This window comes from Chlamydotis macqueenii, chromosome 8, assembly GCF_036417535.1.
Source record: "Chlamydotis macqueenii isolate bChlMac1 chromosome 8, bChlMac1.mat, whole genome shotgun sequence".
Classification (NCBI taxonomy): Eukaryota; Metazoa; Chordata; class Aves; order Otidiformes; family Otididae; genus Chlamydotis; species Chlamydotis macqueenii.
This window is the reverse complement of record NC_141563.1, coordinates 28,319,893-28,340,094: the sequence shown is the minus strand read 5'-3', so window position 1 is coordinate 28,340,094 and position 20,202 is coordinate 28,319,893. Positions and strand designations below refer to the sequence as shown.

The 20,202-nt window shown below is 46.9% G+C and overlaps 1 protein-coding gene across 2 annotated transcripts in view; it reads left to right on the top strand.

Annotated features, from left to right (window-relative positions):
- Positions 1 to 20,202, top strand: part of PIK3R3 (phosphoinositide-3-kinase regulatory subunit 3) — an 81,710-nt gene that overhangs the window by 38,608 nt on the left and 22,900 nt on the right. The window contains exon 1 of one of the 2 annotated variants that reach the window (XM_010118728.2): positions 9,571 to 10,490. The exons of the other annotated variant lie outside the window; for it this stretch is intronic. Coding sequence (XP_010117030.2) covers positions 10,385 to 10,490 — 106 coding nt within the window. The 5' untranslated portion in view covers positions 9,571 to 10,384. Of the gene's footprint in view, positions 1 to 9,570; positions 10,491 to 20,202 lie in introns of those variants that run through there. 2 annotated transcript variants of the gene reach the window in all.

Sequence of the window (20,202 nt, the reverse complement as noted above, 5' to 3'; positions counted from 1 at the left end):
ATGGGAAAGTCAGCTCTTCCAGCAGCAGCCTCCTCCAGCCCCCAAAGTGACAGGGACGTGAACATTTCTATTCAGACCAACTGTTTTTTCAGGCATTCGTAACCCTCTCTAATGTGTTTTTCTTTTTCTCTTTCCTTTGGGGATGGAATTATTCTGGCTTTGTGCAAAAAAACAGCTCTGAAGTGCTTGGGGAGTAGAAGCCTCCCATTATACTTTTGAAAAATAATATTAATCTTCCCTCTCCTTTTATGAAGAGCTCTCTCCCCAATGGCTTGGGACTGGAGGTAGGCATTTGATGTGGAAATAGCCCTTGCTGAAAGAGCCCCTTTGATGTTTGATTTTCACAGGGCCAACTCTAAACCAACTGCGGGGTGCAGAGGGTGCTGGTGGGGCTGGGCCCCAAAGGGTGCCCAGGAAGGACGCATGGCAGAGGGGAGGTGCTGCCAGACCCTTATTCTGCCTGCCTGCTGTTTCTCTGAGCAACAGGCAGGTGTTTCCAGGCTTTCAAAGACAATAAAACCAGAGAGATTTCCATTCATGAAAACTGCCCTTGGCCTGACTCCGCTCTGGGACTGAAGGCGGGTGCTCAGCCTGCAGTGAGCCAGAGGGACGGACGCAGCTCTCCGCCATCCGTGCTGCCTTCCCGGCAACGGCATGGTGGCACTGAGCTCTGGGTTCTGTAAGCCTGACTGTGCTGGTCCTCCCATTGCCTTCTGCGCCAGCCATGCCCCGCTCCCTGCCCACTGCAGGAGCCCATGGCTCCGGCTGGCAGACACCCACGCGTCCTAAGAGCAGGTCTCCATGCCTTTGCCCAGGACAAGAGAGACCTGGCATCTCCCCATCAACTGCAGAGACCAGAGGAGAGTGCAAGAAGCAGGATTTGGCCTCAGCTGCAGAAATGCAAAGGCAAAGGGAAGGAGAGGACATCCTGGCCAACCCCATGGCCCACTGAGCTCCCCAAAACACCTGTGCTGAAACCCACCCACTGCAGGGAGCCGGGGCATGGGGCCGTGCCGTGAGGATGATGTGCCTGAGCTCGGTGTGAGTGGAGGTGCGGGCAGGTTAGCACACACACCCAGACAGCATCCGCCGGTGACAGCAGCCCCATCCTTGCTGCAGGGACGCACGGGCTGGTGAAGTGGATATTCGCTTTGGGACCGAGCCTCTGTCTCGGGGTGCCTCAGACACTGGTCCTATCTGATCATTTAAAGTTTTTAGTGTCCACCAGCCTTGCCCCCCACCGTGCAGCAGCAAGTTTTTCTCTCCTTTCCCTGCCTCTTCCCCTCCTCCTGTTTTCTCACATTTAATTCCTCAAAGCACTTTTAATAGGCTGCCGGCTTTGCCTGTGTTCAGCAAAGAGCTCGTGTCCAGCGTGCGCTCATGGCGCTGAGAAACAAACGGGTTTGCACTTCGGTCTCTACCAACCTACACATTGTGAGAGAGAACCAGCCGCCTTTTTACCCAAAAGCTTTGTCCTCAGCAAAATCTGAAGATGTTGCAAGTTTTGTTTGACCATCAAGGAACAGAAGAACTGCTGGACATCTGGAAATCCTGCACACGAGCATGGTGCCAGCACCACTCAGCCCTAAGGCACATGCTTAGCAAGGCCAGTGCTCCCGGGAGGCAGGGGACCAGCCACACACATGCTGCGCAGTCCCTCCGTGCACGGACAGCAACGCTGATGCCTTCCAAATGCTCTGGGTTTGTGGCGCGTTTGGAGGACATCTGTGCAGCATTGGCACTGATGGGCTCAGGCGTCCAGCAAATGGCTGAAGGATTTACCTGGTGCACTGGGAAGCTGAACTTCACGCTGCGGTGGCTGATCTGCCAGCACATGCCCACCTTCAGCTGTGCTGCCGCAGCCTGGTCCAAGTAAATCTGTGAAATTTGGGGGTTCGGTGGTGATAAAGTCCTGTCCGGTGGTGCAAAGCAGTGTGGTGGTTTGCAGGGACGAGGGAGGTGTGTTTCCTGCGTGTTTCTAGAGGATGTCTAGGACTTCAAAAGGCAAGCGGAGACACAGAGTGAGCTCTCAGTCCCATAAAGTCCCACCTCTCCTCCAGGAAATTTATATTCTTCTCTTGGTTATTCAACCAAATTCCTCCTTTGGGTTTGGAAATCTTCAGCAAAGAAAGAACCTTAATGTAAAGGACAGGGGAAAAAAAGGTCTTCAAGAAGCCCACCTGCAAGTTGCCTTTGCTCAAGCCCTCCCTGCCCATCACCTTGGCTGGACAAGGAAGGCATCGCGTTCATGCGCTGGTTTTTAAATGATTACCCTACGCAGCACTTTATTTCCCCACTTAGCGTTCAGAGGCTGCTCTTCTTGCACTTATTTACTGTTAAGCAAAGAAAGCCAGGGAAAATGATCTCCAAAGCAAACAGAGCCATGTTTCCATTTGGGAAAACTTAGAGGGAAAGCACGTGTAGCTAAGCAACAATGCATGATGGTCAATGGGTCCTTTTCCAAGGCATGAATTGCATGTGGATAACTGCAAGGAAAACAACCCCAGCCAACACGCTGCCGACGTTCGAATTCTTGGCCTAAGCGATTAATAAGAAATGAGATGACTTTTCAATACCCCCGAGAGCTCCCTGGGTTGTTACGTTTTTTTTTTTCTCCCACTTTTGATCTCCACCCAAGGTTCCGGGTGGGAGTCTCCAATACCGCAGCTGGGCAGAGCTCCGAGTACGGATGCGTTGCAATGAGGTTCCCTGGACCCAAAAAGCTATGGAAGGAGATGGAGACAAGGGAGTCCCATGGCAGGACTGGGGACCCAGCCAGGAGAAATTTCTTCCTGTTTAGGGCCAGAGCAGTGCCGGTGTTCATTTGCACATTGTCACCTGTGCCCCCAGCAGTACATCGGGATGGCTTTGCTCACTTATCCTCCCTGTGAAACGAGATAATCTCCGCTGTAAGAGAAGGGACACGCTTTCTTACTGTGGGGTAACGTGTTATGGGTATACAAGGGTACCAGTACTAGGATAACACTAGCTATGGGACTGTAAAATCATTCCAGAAGCCAGGAATGGGAGAGTTTGCTGGAAGACAAATAGGTAAGGTCACGTTTGGTTGGGGGCATGACGTCCATGTCACATAGCTGCTGGCCTGGCTCAGTCGCGGGTGAAGGTTTAGGGAACTCTTCAGCTTTGCATCCTAGGGCAGGAAAACTATTGTGTTGGGTTGGGTTTTTTTTTTTCATAATAATAGCAAATCTACCAGAGTTCAAGCTTTGCATTTGCAGAAGTGACCACCCATCCGGGCTTTTCCAGAATTCTCCCTACCGGGAATGGTGCCACCTTCAAACTGGTGCTGGCAATTCAGCCTGAAGGTCACCAAGCGGGACGGCAGCAGAACAGGGACCGGACCTCGCCTTTGCTAGGCTTGCCATTGATTTCCTCTTCCTGCCACTTGCATCACTGGCAGCGATAAAAACACACACTGCCATGTTTATTAAAAAGAAAGAGTTATTGCAGGAAGGTATTGGGATTATTTCTTTCCTTCATGAATAAAGTTCTACAGTTCCTCTTAAAATCAGACCTGAGGAATTTACAGAGTGGTTATTGTACATTCCTTGGAAAAAAAAAGTTCTGAGCAAGTAGTTCCAGTGCATTAAAGCAATGAATAGAGGAAGTGAAAAATATTTTAAATTCCTCTACAGTGTTACATTTCAAAAATGTCCTGGTTTAGGACATTAGAATAGGGGGGTGTGGGGTGGGTTTTTTTTCTCTTTTTTCCCCTCTAATTCATCTGAACTTGTTACAAGTCTCCTTCCATTTTGCTCACCATTTCCAAGACTAAATAGAGAGAGGCCTGGAACGATGACAAGAGATGCGAAGTGCACAAAGGGACTGGAGTGTGGTCCGATAATTCTGTAATTGGAGCTGCTCAAGGCGAAATTTTTTTCAAGCCAGTGTAAATGGGGATCGCTGAAACCCTTAACAATCGGTCTGTCAGGCTGCTTCTTTAATGGATTGCTCTGTTTAACTCTCTCTGTTTGTCACTGGCAAGATGACAAGAGAAATTAGTGTACTGGAAAATATAAGGTAACTGGCAGCTCCCCAGCCCGGCTCCACGGCCCCGCAGACCCCGGGGTGCCGCAGTGCCGGAGCCCAACTCCCTGACTGTTCTGCTGCCTCTGTGGAGGAGGAAGAGGGGAGCTTGCAACCTCCTGCCCTTCTTAGGAGTAGGGAGACCTGTAAAAATACCCAGTGGCCCTGGGACTGACATAGTGAAGAGTATGTGGGGAGAAGGAGTGTGTCCCCACAGCTGTGGGGACCCTGAAGCACTGTGCACAGCTGGCTGCTGGCTGGGATTGGGGTGGGGAGAGGACCCGAGCATCCTCCCAAGGCCAAGTCACAAACCTTTCATCAGCTGCAAACTGGCTTTGTCTTCTGCTTTTGGATACTTCTTTTTTTTTTTAAGCACAATGGGTTAATGTCAGCCTTCTGGGGGCGTTGGGTGCAGGGTGGGAGCACTCAGCCATTAGAGAAGATGCTTGCAGTGCGTGCGCAAGAGTGTGCGTGAGCATACGTGAGTGCGTGCAAGTGTTCACCACTTTGGAGATGCTACTTGTTCGCAGCCAGCCTCACAAATTTGGCAGTGACAATGCCCTGAGGCTAGAGATGTACCTTTCGCTTTTCCCAGGAAATTCCATTCTGGTTTGGCTGAGTTATAAAAAAAAAAGTTTGAAAATCGCCATTTCCCTTCTGCTGCCTGCATTCCTCAGGAAAACTTTGGCAGCCTGTCAAAACAATAACTGAACGTGAACTTTCTAAAGAGCTGGCCCGGTGCTGTCTGCCAAAGCAGCAATTCAGCAGAGCTCAGCGCAGTGTGTCCTTTCCCTCACCCCCTCGTGCCCACCCCCTTGCACACCCATCCCCGGGCACCCTTTGGCGCAGACATGTCCACCCCGGACACCAGTGGGCAGAGCACGGGGTTGGCATGCGTTGCCTCACTGGAAACGCCACACACCTCCTCTCCCCTCGCAGAAGAGCGGCTTTCCGTTTCAGCCCCGACTGTTACTCCTGCGATTTTTGGGACAGAAACCTCTGAAGCAGTGAGGAAAGGCCAGTCCAAATCTTGCTGAAGAATATGTTAGGTCCAGCTGCAATAACCTACGTGGTAGACATTTATTTAAAAGATCTTATTCTTTTTTTTTTTTAGTGTTATTTCCTATGCTAAAAGAATGTTGTTTACAATGCAAAGCCAAGTGCTTTTAAGTTAGGAAATGCCTAATGTATGATTCCTCGCAAGCTCAACTCCGTGTGCATGGGTTGTGCTCTGACCTTTCCGTACGTGAGCCCCTATTTCCACCTCTTTCCTTGTGTGGACGCTGGAGGGAAGAGGGCACGGGCTGCTCCGACAGTTGTAAATAAGACACTTCCTAACATATAAGTGTTTCATTTGAATGTTTTTGCAGACCGCATATTATTCTTTAATACAAGTTTTTGATGCAATGTATAATTTTCAAACCAAAGCACCCGACTTCGGCACACTTGCCAGAGTTTTCCCTCACCACAGAAACGCGGCCGCATCTGGGGTGGAGCGAGGCAACTGTTTTGCAGCCTATTAGGATGCAAAATGACTCTAAAGGCTAGAGGAGGCAGCCCAGTCCTCGTTAAAAGCACCCATTACATTTCACATGAAGGTGCAGGAGGATGCAGGGAGGGAAACTGCTGCTACTTTACCCCCACAGGGGTTAATACTCTTAATCCGGTGGCAAATGCTTTGCAGTCTCTGGAGTGATTTCGGGGCTCAGATTTACAATTCAGGGGGAAGATGGTGTTTGCACCATCCCCATGCTGCTAGCACCGCGCTGGTTCAGGAAGAGAGGATGAATCTCTGCCTTTCCCACCACCTTTTCTGCCGGCAAGCCCCAGGTTTCGCTTGCAGCGCGCTGAGCCGCGCTGAGACTCCAGAGGCAGCGTCTGAGCCGAAGCAGACTAACGCTCCTGCCTTCTCTCATCTCCTTGTCACCAGGAGGTGAGAAACAGGCAGGAATAATCCGTTAACTAAACCAAACTGCCACAACTGGTTGTTCTCGTGCTGTTACTTGCAAGATGCGGCTGCCCCTGTGGGAAGGTGGCCGCCAATTACGGCAGATACTCCACAAATCCCAGTGTCCGTGCAGGGCAAGGCTAGTAATTTTGTGTAGCGCATACTGCCGGCCAGGGAGTCATCCTTTCCGATGTGAACGCAGCTCTATCTTCTACAAACTCCCCTCCAGCAGGCCCTGAGCTTGTGCTAACGGTGAAGCTAATATTTGGATCTTGGGAGTGGCCAGGAGTCTCCAGCCTGCCCCAAAAATCTCTCATCATTTCAGTACGTTTGGCTGGCAGCGCTGTGGATTCAGCCCCCCTCCCTCCTCCGCCCCTCCAACTATAAAAGCCTGTTGTGGCCTACATTCAGCTGTCAGATATCACATTATCGTGGTTCGGCAAAGAGGAAACCAAGCAGTTTGGCACAAATGGCTTTTCTGTGTTCAGCCTGTTCCAGCGCGGGTCCGTTCGGCTCCTCCTGAAGCACATGGAAGTGCTCAAAACTTCAATATTTAATCTTGCCTTGAAATGCAAATTGTCAGATCCAAGGAAATGAAAGCGAGCGAATGCATGGCCGGTGACGCGGGGAGGCAGGAGACGCTGTGCTCGCCTCTTGCCTTTCAGCCTCTCTTTGCAGCAGGGCTGCCCTTCTCCTGCTCAGCGTGGGGCACCAGGACCCTTTCTCGAGCACTGTGACCCTGGTCAAGCGCTGTCGTTATCACTGTTATTTTATTTCAGTGTTTGAATGTAGCTTTTCCCAACTTGGGGTGATCTAGCGCTCAGCCAGACCTTGAGCATCCCTGAGCGCTCGGCACGCTCCCGGTTTTGTTTCTGTTCTCCGAGGGCACTGCCGTGACACTGGATGCTCAGACTTTGTGCCCATGGAGGAGAGATGCAGAGGCAGAGGGGATTTTGCAGTGTGTAAGGCAGCACGTGTGCCCCCTCTCCCCCCCTGGCATGCACACAACTGCTCACCCCTATTGCAAAGCAGGCAGTGTGGTAGGAAAGGGAGAGCCCCATGCATACGTGTTGGGAGCCAAGTAATCCTGGATATATTATAAGCACAGTTTTGAGAAATAAAAACACATTAATATTCTGTTCTCTCAAGGCATTATCCTACTGTTTACCATTACACACAATCCTTTGCCTTAAATTGCATCTTTGATTAAAGCAGCAATGAGAGAAACCAGTGCTAATAACAAAATGTATTCTGCTTTAAATCACTAAAGTGAAAACATCAATAAGCTGTAACCATCAGTGCCGCCATGAAAATGAAGGCAACCACCATGGGAAACAGCAAGGATGAAATCCACTTTGCCAGCATAAAAGCCAAGTAATTAGGTCTTATGTGGGTGGAACATATAATGAGGTGCAGGAAGGGGGAAAATGAATTTCAACCCAAGCCTGCCTCCTCCTCCCCCCTCTCACCACTGCTGCTAATACAAGTTTGGGGTCTGCAGTAGGGACAGCAGCCCCATTTCTCAGCACCACGGGGTCTGCAAAGCAGCATCCACATCTCCACCTGCACTCACTGCCCAGCCCTTCCACAGCTGGTGGGCAGTGGGTGGTTTGTACCCACGGTACCAACTTAAATTTCAGTGGGGGAGAGGGGTGTGCTTCCAAGGAGGGTACTTCATTTTGAGCAAGCTCGAGCTCATATATTGAATCAGTCGAAGAAATTTAATTTAAGAATTAGGAAAAGGAATCGTATCTGGTTATCGTGGATTAATCAGAGTTTGCGGATGGGGATATAAATTTAATTTATCTACAGTGAGTTATTTGAATCAAAGCCCTGTGCTCCTCTGCAGCTGTCCGTCCCTCAAGGAGCTCTATTACTGGAGCTGCTCTCAATTGCTTGCCATGGAAGTTGTGATACATCAGCAAACTTCAGATCATCTGCGCCCAGCTCTTCCCACATACCCTTACGTTGGATACAGCCTCTCAGTTATTCAATGTTGCAGTCACTCCCCAGCTCACCTAAGCCAGGAGTATGTTTCCAGTAGCTTTCTGCCTGATGCTAGAGCAGGAGAAATTATTCATAACTTACTCTTCCATGCTTTAAAGTGCAAAAAAAAATAAGCAGACAACTTCAGTGCTAGGTTTTCTAAGGTTCCTTGACATCTCCGCAGCAGATCAAGGTGCTCATGTGTCCTTGTGACACTGGTTAGAAGTCTTCAGAAAGGGCTTTTCCTTAACTTCTCAACAGCTGTCATTTTACCTTTCTTTAAGGATGCTTTGCCACAGAGGCCGACTGCTGAGCTGCATTTCTGCCTTCCACCAGTGCTTGTGGGCTGTGGGCTCAGGGTCTGGCCATCAGGATGTGGATGTGGCTGGGAGGCAGGTTGAGGTGCAGTTTCAGGTGTGTTTGCAGCTCAGATTTATGCCAAAGCTTGGGAGAGGCAGCCATCCGGTTTAGTGCCTTTTGCTCTGCTTTTTTGTTCCTCTGGTTATGTCGTGAGAAAGAGTGCTGGCTTTCCCCGGGGGTCCCACTCCAGTTAGTGGATGGTTATGATGCCCTCTGAAATGCTCAGGTTATTATTTGGAATTCACGGCAGGCAGCTGCCAGGGACCTGCAGAAGTAAGGCAGGGGAGGAAAGACCATGTTTCTGCCAGCAGCAGGGCAGGCAGCTGGGAGGTAGTGCGGTGGGGCCGCCAGCCCAGGCCCCAGCCGGGGATGGGGACAGCGGCCCTGCCAGCAAACGACCTCTCGGGCCTGGGCCGCGGCCCTCTCCCACAGACCCCATCCCCAAAGCGGGGCCTGGCCCTGGCCGTGGGGTACCGGCCCGGGTGGCCGCAGCTTGCCGTCGAGGTGGGCAGGGGGCGTTCCCCCACCGGTAGCGTTGGGGCCGGCTGCGGCGGGGGGCGCACAGCCCACGGGCTACCCCAGCCAGGGCCGGGGGTCCTGCCCCTCCGCCTCCGCGCTCGCCTTTCTTTGTCCCGCTTAGTAACCGGGGCTCCCAGCCAATCGCCATCGAGCCGGCCGGCTTCGCCGCCAACTGATTGGGTGAGCTGTCCAGAGCCCTCTGCCAATCCCGGCGCTCACTGCTCCCTCAGACAAAGACAGCAGCTCTGGCAACTGGGCTCGACTCCCCCCGCCCCCCGCGCGTGCTCCGCGGCAGCAGCCCCTTGGCGACAGGCCAGCCGAGGGACCTACCACCGCCCCGGCTCGCCTCAGAAAAGGGGGGGGTCGCTAGGAAAAGGCGGTGAGAGAGGCGGCCGAAGTGACAAAAGGGAGCCAGGAAAAAGTTCGAAAAGTCGGAATTTTAGTTTATGCCAGGCTGTCTCCCTGAGCTTGTCTCCTCGGAGTGAAGAGGGACGTTTTTCCCTTCTGCTTTTTTCTCGCACCCCTTCCTCTGCCTTGTGGAAGCGCCCGCTCACACGACCCCCTCCCTCCCTGCGTCCTCCTCGAAGGGGTTAAAAAGCCGGCGCGAAGCCCCGCCCCCAGGGCCCCTCCCGCGCGGCGCTGGAGGGGGGCGTGGCCTCGTCCTCGGCAAGAGACGGTTGGCGACGGTTGGGCCCCTCAGAGCCTCTTAAAATGAAACCGAGCGGGGCCGGCGGCGGCGGCGCACAGAGCCCGGGGCTGCCACCGGCCGGAGCCGCTCGGGGCCGCCGCCTGCGTTGCGCGGGGCTGCCAGCTGGGCACGGCGGGCGACGCCGCTACTGCGAGCTGCCCGCTCGCCGCTGAGCCGAGCCGAGCCTAGCCGAACCGAACCGGCGGGGACCGCGGGCCGAGCGGCCCCCAGCGCTGCCCGCCCCGCTCGGGCTCCGCGCCCCCCGCCGTTATTGTTGCCCGCAGCTCCCTCCTTTCTCCTCCGCCGGCGGAAAGAATTCATCCAGAGACCGAAATCGCCCCTTTTCATCCGCTTGCTTCGCAGTCTCTCCTTTTTATCCCCTTCTTCCCACCCTCCCTCCCCTTTTGTGTGGGGGTTTTGTTTTGCTGTTAGCCCGGTATTTTAAAAAATACCCCGAAAATGGCGATTTTTTAAGAGAGAATTCAGGAAAGTGGCTTTTCTGTGGAAAGGTGTCTTTTTAAACAAAAAGAAGCACTCTATATTGTATTATATATAACTACCTATCTTAGTTCCTGCAGGGCAGCTGCTGAGGTGGCTTGTGTGCTGTTTTTTTTTTTTAATTAAGTTTAATTTTGCAATTTTTAAAAAGATTATTGAATTTTTTTTTTTTTTTTCGCTAGAAGTGTTATTTTAGAGCGGGGTGGATTCTTCTCGGCTTCTCCCCGTCTCCGTCTTTTTTTTTTTTTTTTTTTTTTTTCCCTCCCCTTCCCTCTCTCCATTAAAAGCCGGGAAAGCCAATCTCTTATTTATAAACCTGCCGGGACTTGCCTGTCGCGATGTACAACACGGTGTGGGATATGGACCGCGATGACACGGACTGGAGGGAAGTGATGATGCCCTATTCCACTGAGCTGATATTTTACATTGAGATGGACCCTCCAGGTAGGGAGCCGAAGCCTGCGTGCCTGCCTGCGCGCCCCTCGCAGCCTTTTTCATTCCTGCCTTCTCTCCCCCGCCTGTCCTCCGTTCCAGACTTTTCCCATTTGGAAAAGGAATGGGGAATCTGCAGAGGGGGAGGTGAAAATAAATAAATAAATCCTACAGTTAAACTTTGATGCTTGCATAAACTTTTCAGGGACTTGAACCTGCTGTCTCCTGGGCAAAAGTATTTTAATACTGGTTTTTTTGGGGGTGGGAGAGTAACTGCGATTTATGGTGCCTTTTGGGAGGTGGAAGGAGACAGGAGGAGGTGAGCTGCTCACAGCCCCTCTCCCGAGTCTCCTTTTTTTTTTTTAAAGCCTTTATTGAAAACCGTATATTTTAGCTGTATTCACTTCTGGAGAGCGTTTTTATTAGCCTCTTCACCTGTGTGCCGTTATGTGCCTGTAACACTTTGATGGCAGTGATTTACCTACCTCCATTCAGTTCCAGTTTAATCGCTTTTACAGTCTCAGAGATGCTTTTCTCTCTTTGCTCTCTTCCAGCATTGACAGATGAGGTGTGTGTTGTCGCTGGGTTTTGGTGCTGGGGGGATAATACTTGGGAACAGGCTGGAATCCATCCCTGGAGGCACTGTTATTTTGATAACACTTAATAACCTTGTTCAAAGGGGTTTGATGCAACTTTTTTTTTTTCTCCCCCGATGGATTGCCAAGTGCTGAAAATGAAGAAATGCGTTGTCTCCTTGCTTGCCTGAAGTTTTTAGATGGGACAGAAAGTTTCTTTGTGTCTGAAGAGTGAGGGAAGGCTTACAAGGAGGAGAGGCTGAGCCTTTCTTTGGTAATGAATTGAAGTAAGCGTAAATGGGTACTGGTGAAACTGTATCTATACCTGTAAGAGTCTAACAGGCTGAGGGCAGTGAGATAATTGAAGGGCCTTTATGTTCTTGGGTCTCTGATCTGTACAGCCAGAAGGTACAGTAAAATATGCATCAAAAAATCTTAGCCTGCAGAGAAATTGATAGCAAGTAAGTGCTTCTAAGTGGTATCTTCTGTTCGGTGTGTGCTGTCAAACTTTCGAAACGCGCTTTTTCAATCTGTGCTTGAATCATAGCTTGTATCTCCAAGTGTGGTTTAGTCTCTTTGTTTCGGCACAGTGAGCTCTTTTTTTTCTCTCCTTAGGTATGTGGTACTTTAAAAGAGGAGGAGGTGATCATCCTGAGATTTTTGGATCTCAAGGACCTGTACTTCCTCTGGTAACTCTGATGCTTTAAAAATTGGACAGATTCCCAGACACACAATACTGGCCACTACTCATTAAGCTATTGCATAGCTGACACTACTTATTTTTAGATGTTACTCCTGAAAGTGTAAGTTCAGTCAAATCTGCTTGCGTGCTTCTGTGACTTTCAGAGGGTATCAAGCGAACAAAAACCTGTGTTCCATTGTAGGTGACTTAAAACAATTGGTGTGGAGTTTTTTTATTTAAAAAAAAAAATAAAGCCCCTTAAATGGCTTATGCGAGGAGGCTTCTAAAAGGGGCTGAGTGAACTGGTCGGAAAACAACTTTTCAATATTTCTGGAGGAATTCGACCATACAGCCTTTGAAAATTCACATTAAGCAGCAGCACTTCTGACATTAATAATGCCTATATTTCCAGCACTGAAGCCCTCTTGTCAGGGATCAAGGCTCTGCACAGTCCAAATACCAGTTAGTAAAAGGGCTTAATGTTACATGCTGGTCCCTGAAGTGTTCAGTGACTTTATCTTTCATATTTTTAAACTGGAAAAGCCAGAGCTGGAAGTGATGCATGAGATGGTCCCCATGTGTATCTCCTGATTTCATAGAACTATAACATTTAAATTGTAGGGGGAGAGAGGGAGAGCGTGGCCAAGGTGGTCTGCTTTTTCCCTTGTCCAGAGGTGGAGCAGGAAAGCATTTTCTGGTCTGGGATGATAGGTCATCTCTAAGGGGAGCGTGGAGGAATTTATTTGGAAGACTTAAACACTCTGCATGCCTTGGGATAAAGTCACTGCCTTTGCACCCGGTAACAACCGCAACTCCATTTGGCCCACTTCCAACAGAAATTTGTGAAGGTTTTCAGTAGAGCATTCCCCCGCACGGTGGCTGGAGTGCCTGAGCAGCTCAATGGTAGCAATATGTTTTCTCAGCAGCATACAAACTAACAATATGCAGCGAGTGTCCCCGCTGCCAAAGGAGGCAGCGCAGTCTTTTGTTCACAGAACTTGCGTGAAGAGATCCCTGGCTGGTCTTTATGCTGCAGTACTGGGCATCGACTGATAACAGGAGCCAAGTGTCTCAAATCACCCGTGACTGCTTCTGATTACATTTTAGTGCGTCTAAACTTCAGGCAGAAGACAAAAGCAAGGTGAACGTAATGTGCCATGTCACCCATAACCTCTAAGTCAAGGGTGGGGATACTGTTTCTTGTTAAGGGCCAGCAGACCTTTAATTTATCTTGGCAGGCTGTCTTAATACCCACCTTAGCGTTGCCCAATAATAACACAGAAATAAAATCCTGTGATGGCAGGCAGCCTGCAACACAGCTGTAGCTTCTGTCAGGCCTCAGTGCACCTGCACCAGCTTATCAGTGTGCTCATGGTTTCTGTCCAGGGTTGTAGGTGTAAATGGATGCTCAGAGCAGGTCCTGAAGCTTCTCTGCTAGAAGGCTTGCTCAAAAGTTCAATAATAATCCTAAAGTTGATGCCTCTCTCACACATGAGCTTTCCCCAACTCCAGCACCAGCAGGGTGAGGCTACAATGGATTGCTAGCTTTCTGCTAGCTTTTAATCCATCCTAAACATAGGAGTGGGACAGTTTTTCTAAATAGAACAGTGGAACTATAGATTTGGTTCTGCCAGCCTTGCAAAGCATGCCTTAGCGCAGTACAACTAGTAAGGGAGCAACAGTAGTGACAACCAATGGGGTGATTCCTGTTACTTAAAACTTTTTCATTCTGCTCGCGCGCATAAATGCATAATAAAATATCTCCCTGGCACATGGCAGGATCTATATGGCAAATAATACTAGGTGCAACTAAATAACTTTACATGTCTAAAGACAAAACTGGAACCATCAATTGCATATTCTCTAACATAGTAGCTTCTAAACTTTCTAATCAGGTTTAATTTAGAGTATTATGACCATAGCAGCATCACACGCTGGTTCTGGTGTTAGGAAACTGGCTGTCAGGGGTTCGCTCGCATCTTTGTTCTTGCTGTGGGTCTTGCTGTCTGAAAAACCAAGAAAATAGGTTACTGGATTGAATGTAGTTTTTCTTTAGCAACATCTGTTCAGGTCTGCAAGAAGTGGTTACTGACAGAAGTCAAGTTTTTGAACGGAGGATGTTGAATTAACTGCAAAAGTTCCCAGAGTACCTGAAGCATTATTGCCTGTGTACTACCTCCCTTCTAGTTAGTAGGACTAAGGCATGTTTTTCCCTCTGTAGATCTGGGATATATTATCAGTTGTGTTGATGACAAAATGTTTAATCACTGAATACATTTTGTCACAGTTGGATGAAAATCAGTAAGAGTTCCGCTGGGATTTCAGATACAGATGTCAGCAAAGATATTTGGCTCAACTACACATTAAAGGTTAGTTTCATTTGTGTGGGTTATGAAGAAACCCACAAGTTTAAAGCAGGCTTACTGATACAGAATCTGTAAGCAGATAATAAAATAAGTCTTTGTCCTAAAGCTGTACAAAAGCTACCTTTTTGAAGCCTGTTAGGCCCAAATATGACAGACCATGTTTATAACTTGACCCAACAGTCTCTTTCAGGAATATTACTTTTCGTTGCCTCGTGTGCTGAGACTGACTGTAACAATGCTGCTGCTGCTACAAAATCTTTTAATAATTAGGGAGGGGGCAGCAATAATCTATAGGCTGCTTAGTTTAGTCTGCTTTGCAAAAGCAGCACTACCATTGTATGAGTGAGACAAGTATTCAAGGGGAAAAGTGTATTTATTCATTATAGTTTCTATTTTCTTCTCATATATAATTTGACAACCCTTGTTTTAGGAGAGCAATACTATAATTGTAATTTGGAAAACATAGGGTTCTGTTCTCAAGGGCAGTGTTTACTCGGATACCAGTCCTGCTGTATCATTATCAATGTTTCAGTGGAAACTGAATGTGGTTTCTCAAATGGGGTTTGTGGTAAGCAGTAGCCAGATGTAGGTGAACGCTGCATGTCTATGCTTGACTAGTTTTCCAGGGGGAGAACAGATGCAAATTTTAATGGCATTGTCAGTATTGTCCTTCAGCTTATCTAAGCTGTCTCCAGAAGCTTATCAAAGAAAAGTTCTGCTCTTATACATCTTATTAAAAAAAAAAAAAAAAATTAGTAGTTCTACTAATGCATGTAATCAGGACAGCAGCACTGTGGCAGCAACTGTATTCATAGCAAATTTAAGTCTTGCTGAAAGTCAGGTTGCCAAAAAAGCAGATGTTAGGGTTTGAGATTTACCTTATTACAGAAGGGAAGTTTTAGACTGGGAGTAAAACATGGAGTAAATAAGGCTCAGTCCTGGAAAATAGTTTGAATTGGAGTCTCAGCTCCTTTAAGGACAGTGATATGAAATGCTTGTATTCTTTTCTTGTTACACCTAGATTCTCTACTGGCCTCTTCATTTAATGACTGCTGTAACCATTTTTTATTTCTGATTGCATTTTCAAGCTTGCTTTTGCATTCCTTGCATTTGGTTTTCATTTTGATGGCTCTAACTGTTAAAGAATATCACTCATCAGCTTTCAATTAAATACATGAATGCAAAAAATAGCATCATTAATATAAAGTGAAATGATGCTTTGCTTGAGATGGGAGAGCCTGCTTTAAAAGACTGACATTTTTGTTTATCAGTAGGCTTTCAGATGATTTAGAAATAGTTGGGCAGGGAAAGCTTGCAGAATGTTGTTGTTCAGCCCTGTGTTGTGTAAAGCTGTAGGTTTATCCAAACTAAAACGTGAAAACATTCTGAGAAGAAACCAAGATCTTCACTGCGTGTTTGAAAGCAAAACCTGCAGCAAATATTATTTCTGCAATTGTTGTTCCAAACAATTTTGTGTATAGCATGACAGGAGTTAATCACTGTGTTACTTCCTTCTACCTCACCTGTTTAAAAGAAGACTCTTCTTGGAGTTTCTTTGGGGACTATCGTTTTCCCAAGCAACAGAGTCAACTTCTGTCTTCACCATTGCCTGTGTGATATCTTATTCCAGAATGAAGCTATTGGGGCTTATCTTTGCTCTACAGCTTGGGAAAACAGAGGCATAGCTGGTCATGCACATCTGTGCCCAGTACTAAAAGCAGTTGGGTGCCTGACATCATCTCATGTTGGTTGTTTAGTGAGTCACTTTTTGGGCAGAGAACTAGAGAACACTGGAAACAGCAGCATAAAGAATACTTTTATCAGCATTCTCTGTATGTTTTAAAGCTTAGGTTTTATTATTGTCAAAAAGACTGTTAACTGTATTGAAACAGGTTGCTGTAAGACTTTGGCCCCATTAAAGCAATAGGTGTGTTCTCGCTGGATTTTTGGCAATTCGTTTTTGTAAAGTAGGTTGCTGAGTAATGCTTAAAGAACAGACTCTACTCCTGTACTAAATGCCCCTATGGAAACGAGTCAGATTTTCTTTTTTTTCTTCTGCTTTTTATCTCATTTCTTTTGACAGGTTAAAATCTGCAGAATAGCTAAGTAAGCAAGAATCTGCTTCTCCGCGTAATCTAAACTATGGCATATGAGCTGCTGGGTCCCCAAACAATCTGAGTGGATGTTCTCTCTTCAGAAGAAACTTTCATTGTTCTTCATCTTTGCTGTGTCCTCCACTCAATAGACAAAGGTTTTGCAGTGTTTCAGTGAATATATTCCACTACCTTGAACTGTTCTAGGTGTCCTAAATAAAAGTGGCTACATAAAGGGAGTTTTATAAGAATTTATGCAGTTCAAAAGAAGCGAAGTGCAAGTTGTGCCTGTTGTCGCCCTTTCTGAAACAGACCCCAGCTGCCCTGCTGGACGCTGACCAGCTGCCTGGTGAATCCTGATGCTGAAGCACAATGTCCTCTGAAGCCTTCCTGTGACTGAACAGGATCCAGGTTCTTCTCTGGCTTTGACTCTGGTGGCACGCTTGAGATAGCTACTTTCCATCCAGCCCCCTTTGAAAAAGAAGATTAAATACTTCAACTGTTTCAACCTGTGCCTACTTCCAACATTTGCCCAGATTTTGTGAACTGGAAAAATGTTATTTTAATGATAGTTCATAGGAATATTCCTTCTTCTAAGATCAGATATCCCTGAAGCTGACACGTGGTTATTTAGGAAAGGCTTGAAAAAGTCATGTTTCTTAGCACAAAAAATTGTGGGTTTGGACAAATGAAAAAAAACCATCAGTCCATATCCCCTCGTTTGTTCTTCTGCTATGGAATAACTTGAGTTTTGGGTTGGTGTCACGCTGGGACTCTTGTACTTCAGGTCAGTTTTCTCCTTCCAAACATAAACCTCCTATTTCCTTCTATTAGCTACTACTTGGTCTCTGTAACTTTCCTCCTCTTCCCCATAAAAGAAAAATATCCACAGGAGCCATTTTTTCCAGGGTTTTCACCTTCTGTAGCCTTATCCTAAATTTCAGCTTCTGTAATCCATAACATCTGATGCTGCACATGATCATCTTTGCTTTTGGAGGAATTCTTTCCTTCCTTCCTTGTATCCCTCCCCTCAAAAAACCTAAACAAAAGAATCGAAAACTGGAGCTGCTGCAATGGAGCTAGAGACAAATTGCTATGAGGGAACCCAGCTTACTGTTCGGGTATGTTTTTCTTTGAGTGTGGGCAATAGGGTTTACACTCCAACACCTGCCCAGGAAAATGTTTTAGAGGAAAGATGAATAAGAAGTTCATTGACAATATTTGTATGTAAGTTCTAGTGTCTGTTACACCCCAAATTTGTACATTGCAATTAAATTTTCAAGGTGGTCTGTACTCATGCTGCACTACCCTGTATAGTTATCTTGAGGACATTGTAGGAATCTAGATTGTTAGCCCTCTGAGGAACTACTGCCAAGTGTCAAACTGGAAGTCTGTGACTTTTTGGTGGCATCTTTACTCTGATTCATCTCCTTTTTCCAAAAGGAGTCTCTTGAAGGATACAAGGAAGCTTGAATCAGAGATTAATGTTTAAGATCTTTTCTGTTTTGAAGAGCACAGTACAGTCTCACTGATCAGTTTTTGGAGAGTGAAGGAAGCCAAACTGCTGTGGTGAAATGGATTTCATTAAAATATTTTGAAGATCACAGTGTTCTTGGGTGAGAAGATTGAATCAATTTCTTCTGTTACACCTTGAGATCTCAGCCTGAGCAATGGCTGTAGAGTCTGTCTGGCTGGAGAACTTCATGCCTCCTCTGAATCTCAGCTTCTGCTGAAGGCACCGCATAGGACTGAGTGTGTGGGGACTTCTGCCTCAGTGGAACTTCCTTCAAGATAAAGATTCTTGGAAAACATACAACAGTGTTCCTCTGAGTACGTTTCTACCTTGAAATTAATTCTGGAGTGTTGATTTGAAATGCACCTTTTGATCTTGATCTCAATGGCTCTGTTAGCAATTTAGGTGGTGTTGAAATATTTCTACTTTGGTAACTAGAAAATAGTTTGACAGAGTGCAAGGACAGGTACTGTATGAGGAACAATTTTACATACTGCTCTGAAAGATCAGAACTGTTGGTAAGCTGAAATAAAATGCTGCTTAGAGCAGTAAGAATCACATATATTTACAGCTGCATTATTATTATTTTTAAGTAGACTCTTGTGCAGCAAACTTTTCAGTGGCACTGATCATTTCTGTGAATTGCTTCTCCTATGAGGTTTGTACCTGACACCTGGATGGATGGTTAGTCTTTGAAGTATCTGGGGAAAACAACCCTGGGCTGTTTTTATTTAAAATGGCTTTCTTTTGGCTTTGGTAGATCTCCTAGCCCTAATATGTCACTGGCTTGACTTCGTTCTCAGTCTTCCACAATGAAAACCTGTATGCTGAAGTTTGTGTTTTCCTTACTCTTATCCAAAAACCTATTTGTATGTATTGACCAAAGAGTATTTTTAATAGCAGTTTGAAAACTCTGCGTGTGGAGGGATAGAAAACATGCTGTGGTGTTTCTTCTGTGAAGGCAGATGAGGAACAGCTTTAGTTAATAAGCAAAAGGGAGAATCTACTTGCTCCTTACATTTTATATTTACTTTTATCTTATGGTCTTCTAGACTTTATACTATAAAGTACAATCGTTCTTATCAACCATTTCTGATTTTCATGGACAATAAAATACCTGGTGCTGGCTTTCATCCAAAGAGTGGGTAAAAGCCTAGGTCTACTGGCTAGCAGATAAAGCTGTTCCTTCCTGAACTGAGCCAAGCACATGATGCTGGGGAGTGACAACCTTTGAGTGACAAAACATGGCAAAACTTATAAAACATTCTTATTGCTTTGATATCCAGCTTATTAGTGACATGCTAATTATGCTTGGTAAGTAAGAGAAAACTTGTCCTTTTCATCCTCCTCATGTTAACTCTGCGACAGTTATCTCAGCCCTGTTGGTCATGGAACCTCTGACACTGTTGTAGCTTTGCAGCTGTTATGCTGTGGTCTGGCTTGAAAGGAAAGAAGTTTTTCATCAAGCAGTGAAAATAATTGGGAAGTTGGGATTTTTTTTGGCTTCACAACTTCATGCAAAGGCTGGAATGAAGAGGAAATGCTGTGTTACTTTAGAATGCAGAAGTCAAAGATCCCAGTGTTGTTTAGCTGACAGTGAGCATCTTCCGTTTCTTCTGTCTCAGCCCGTGAAGTAACAAGCCTTGCAAAGTAGTGAGGGGTGCTTGTGAAATGCCCAAAAGACTTCTGAATTTGAGCCAGCCTCTTCTTCACACACTGTTGTTGCCCACTATTCTGCAGAGGTCCCATAGCAGATAATCTTCTAACCTGTGCAGTAGCTGTGGATGCTTGTGAAGGACAGAGTGCAGCAGAAATCTGGCAGGCTGTAGGAGGTGAAACAGTGGTTTGGAGGTGTGGGAGAGGACTGGATAGCTGGGGAGTTTTCAAACAAAATAGATCTTTATCAAAAAAGCCAATTAATCAAAACTGAAATATTTCTTAGAGGTGTTGGTTTTTATGAAAGTTTATAGAAACACAAGCAAAGCTATAATGGGAGTGTTTTCATTGGAAGCCTGCCTGGCTTTCTGCCAACTTGTCTGCTGTTTTCTGTAATGAGATATTGAAAGACTTGGGTTCTTTGAATATGTCTTGCTCTTTGGCATCTCGCCTGTTTTGGGGGAGGAGAGCGCAAATGTGAGCATGCCTGAGGTTCTGTGGCCAGCAATAATGCGATCGAGTAGCTTCCTCCTCCGTCCCTTGAGTTCTCAGTGCGTGTTAGCTGCCCTTTGAGGAAGGGCAGCTTCGAAGGGCATTGGTGCTCAGTACTTTGCGAAGGGGGTCTTGGCAAGAGAACTGACGAGCTGAGATGTGGAGCTGCCAAGATAACTTACCTGCCAGCGGTGGGGAATGAGCTGCTGTCAGCAGGTGCGCACCACTCTCCTCTTTGTCAGCTGGAAAATCTCTGCAAAAGCACAGTCCCTTATTGCTCCAGCTTGCACACATAGTACACAATTTCTCAAATTAGGTGCAAAAAGCCCCTTTGTTCAGCATGTGCT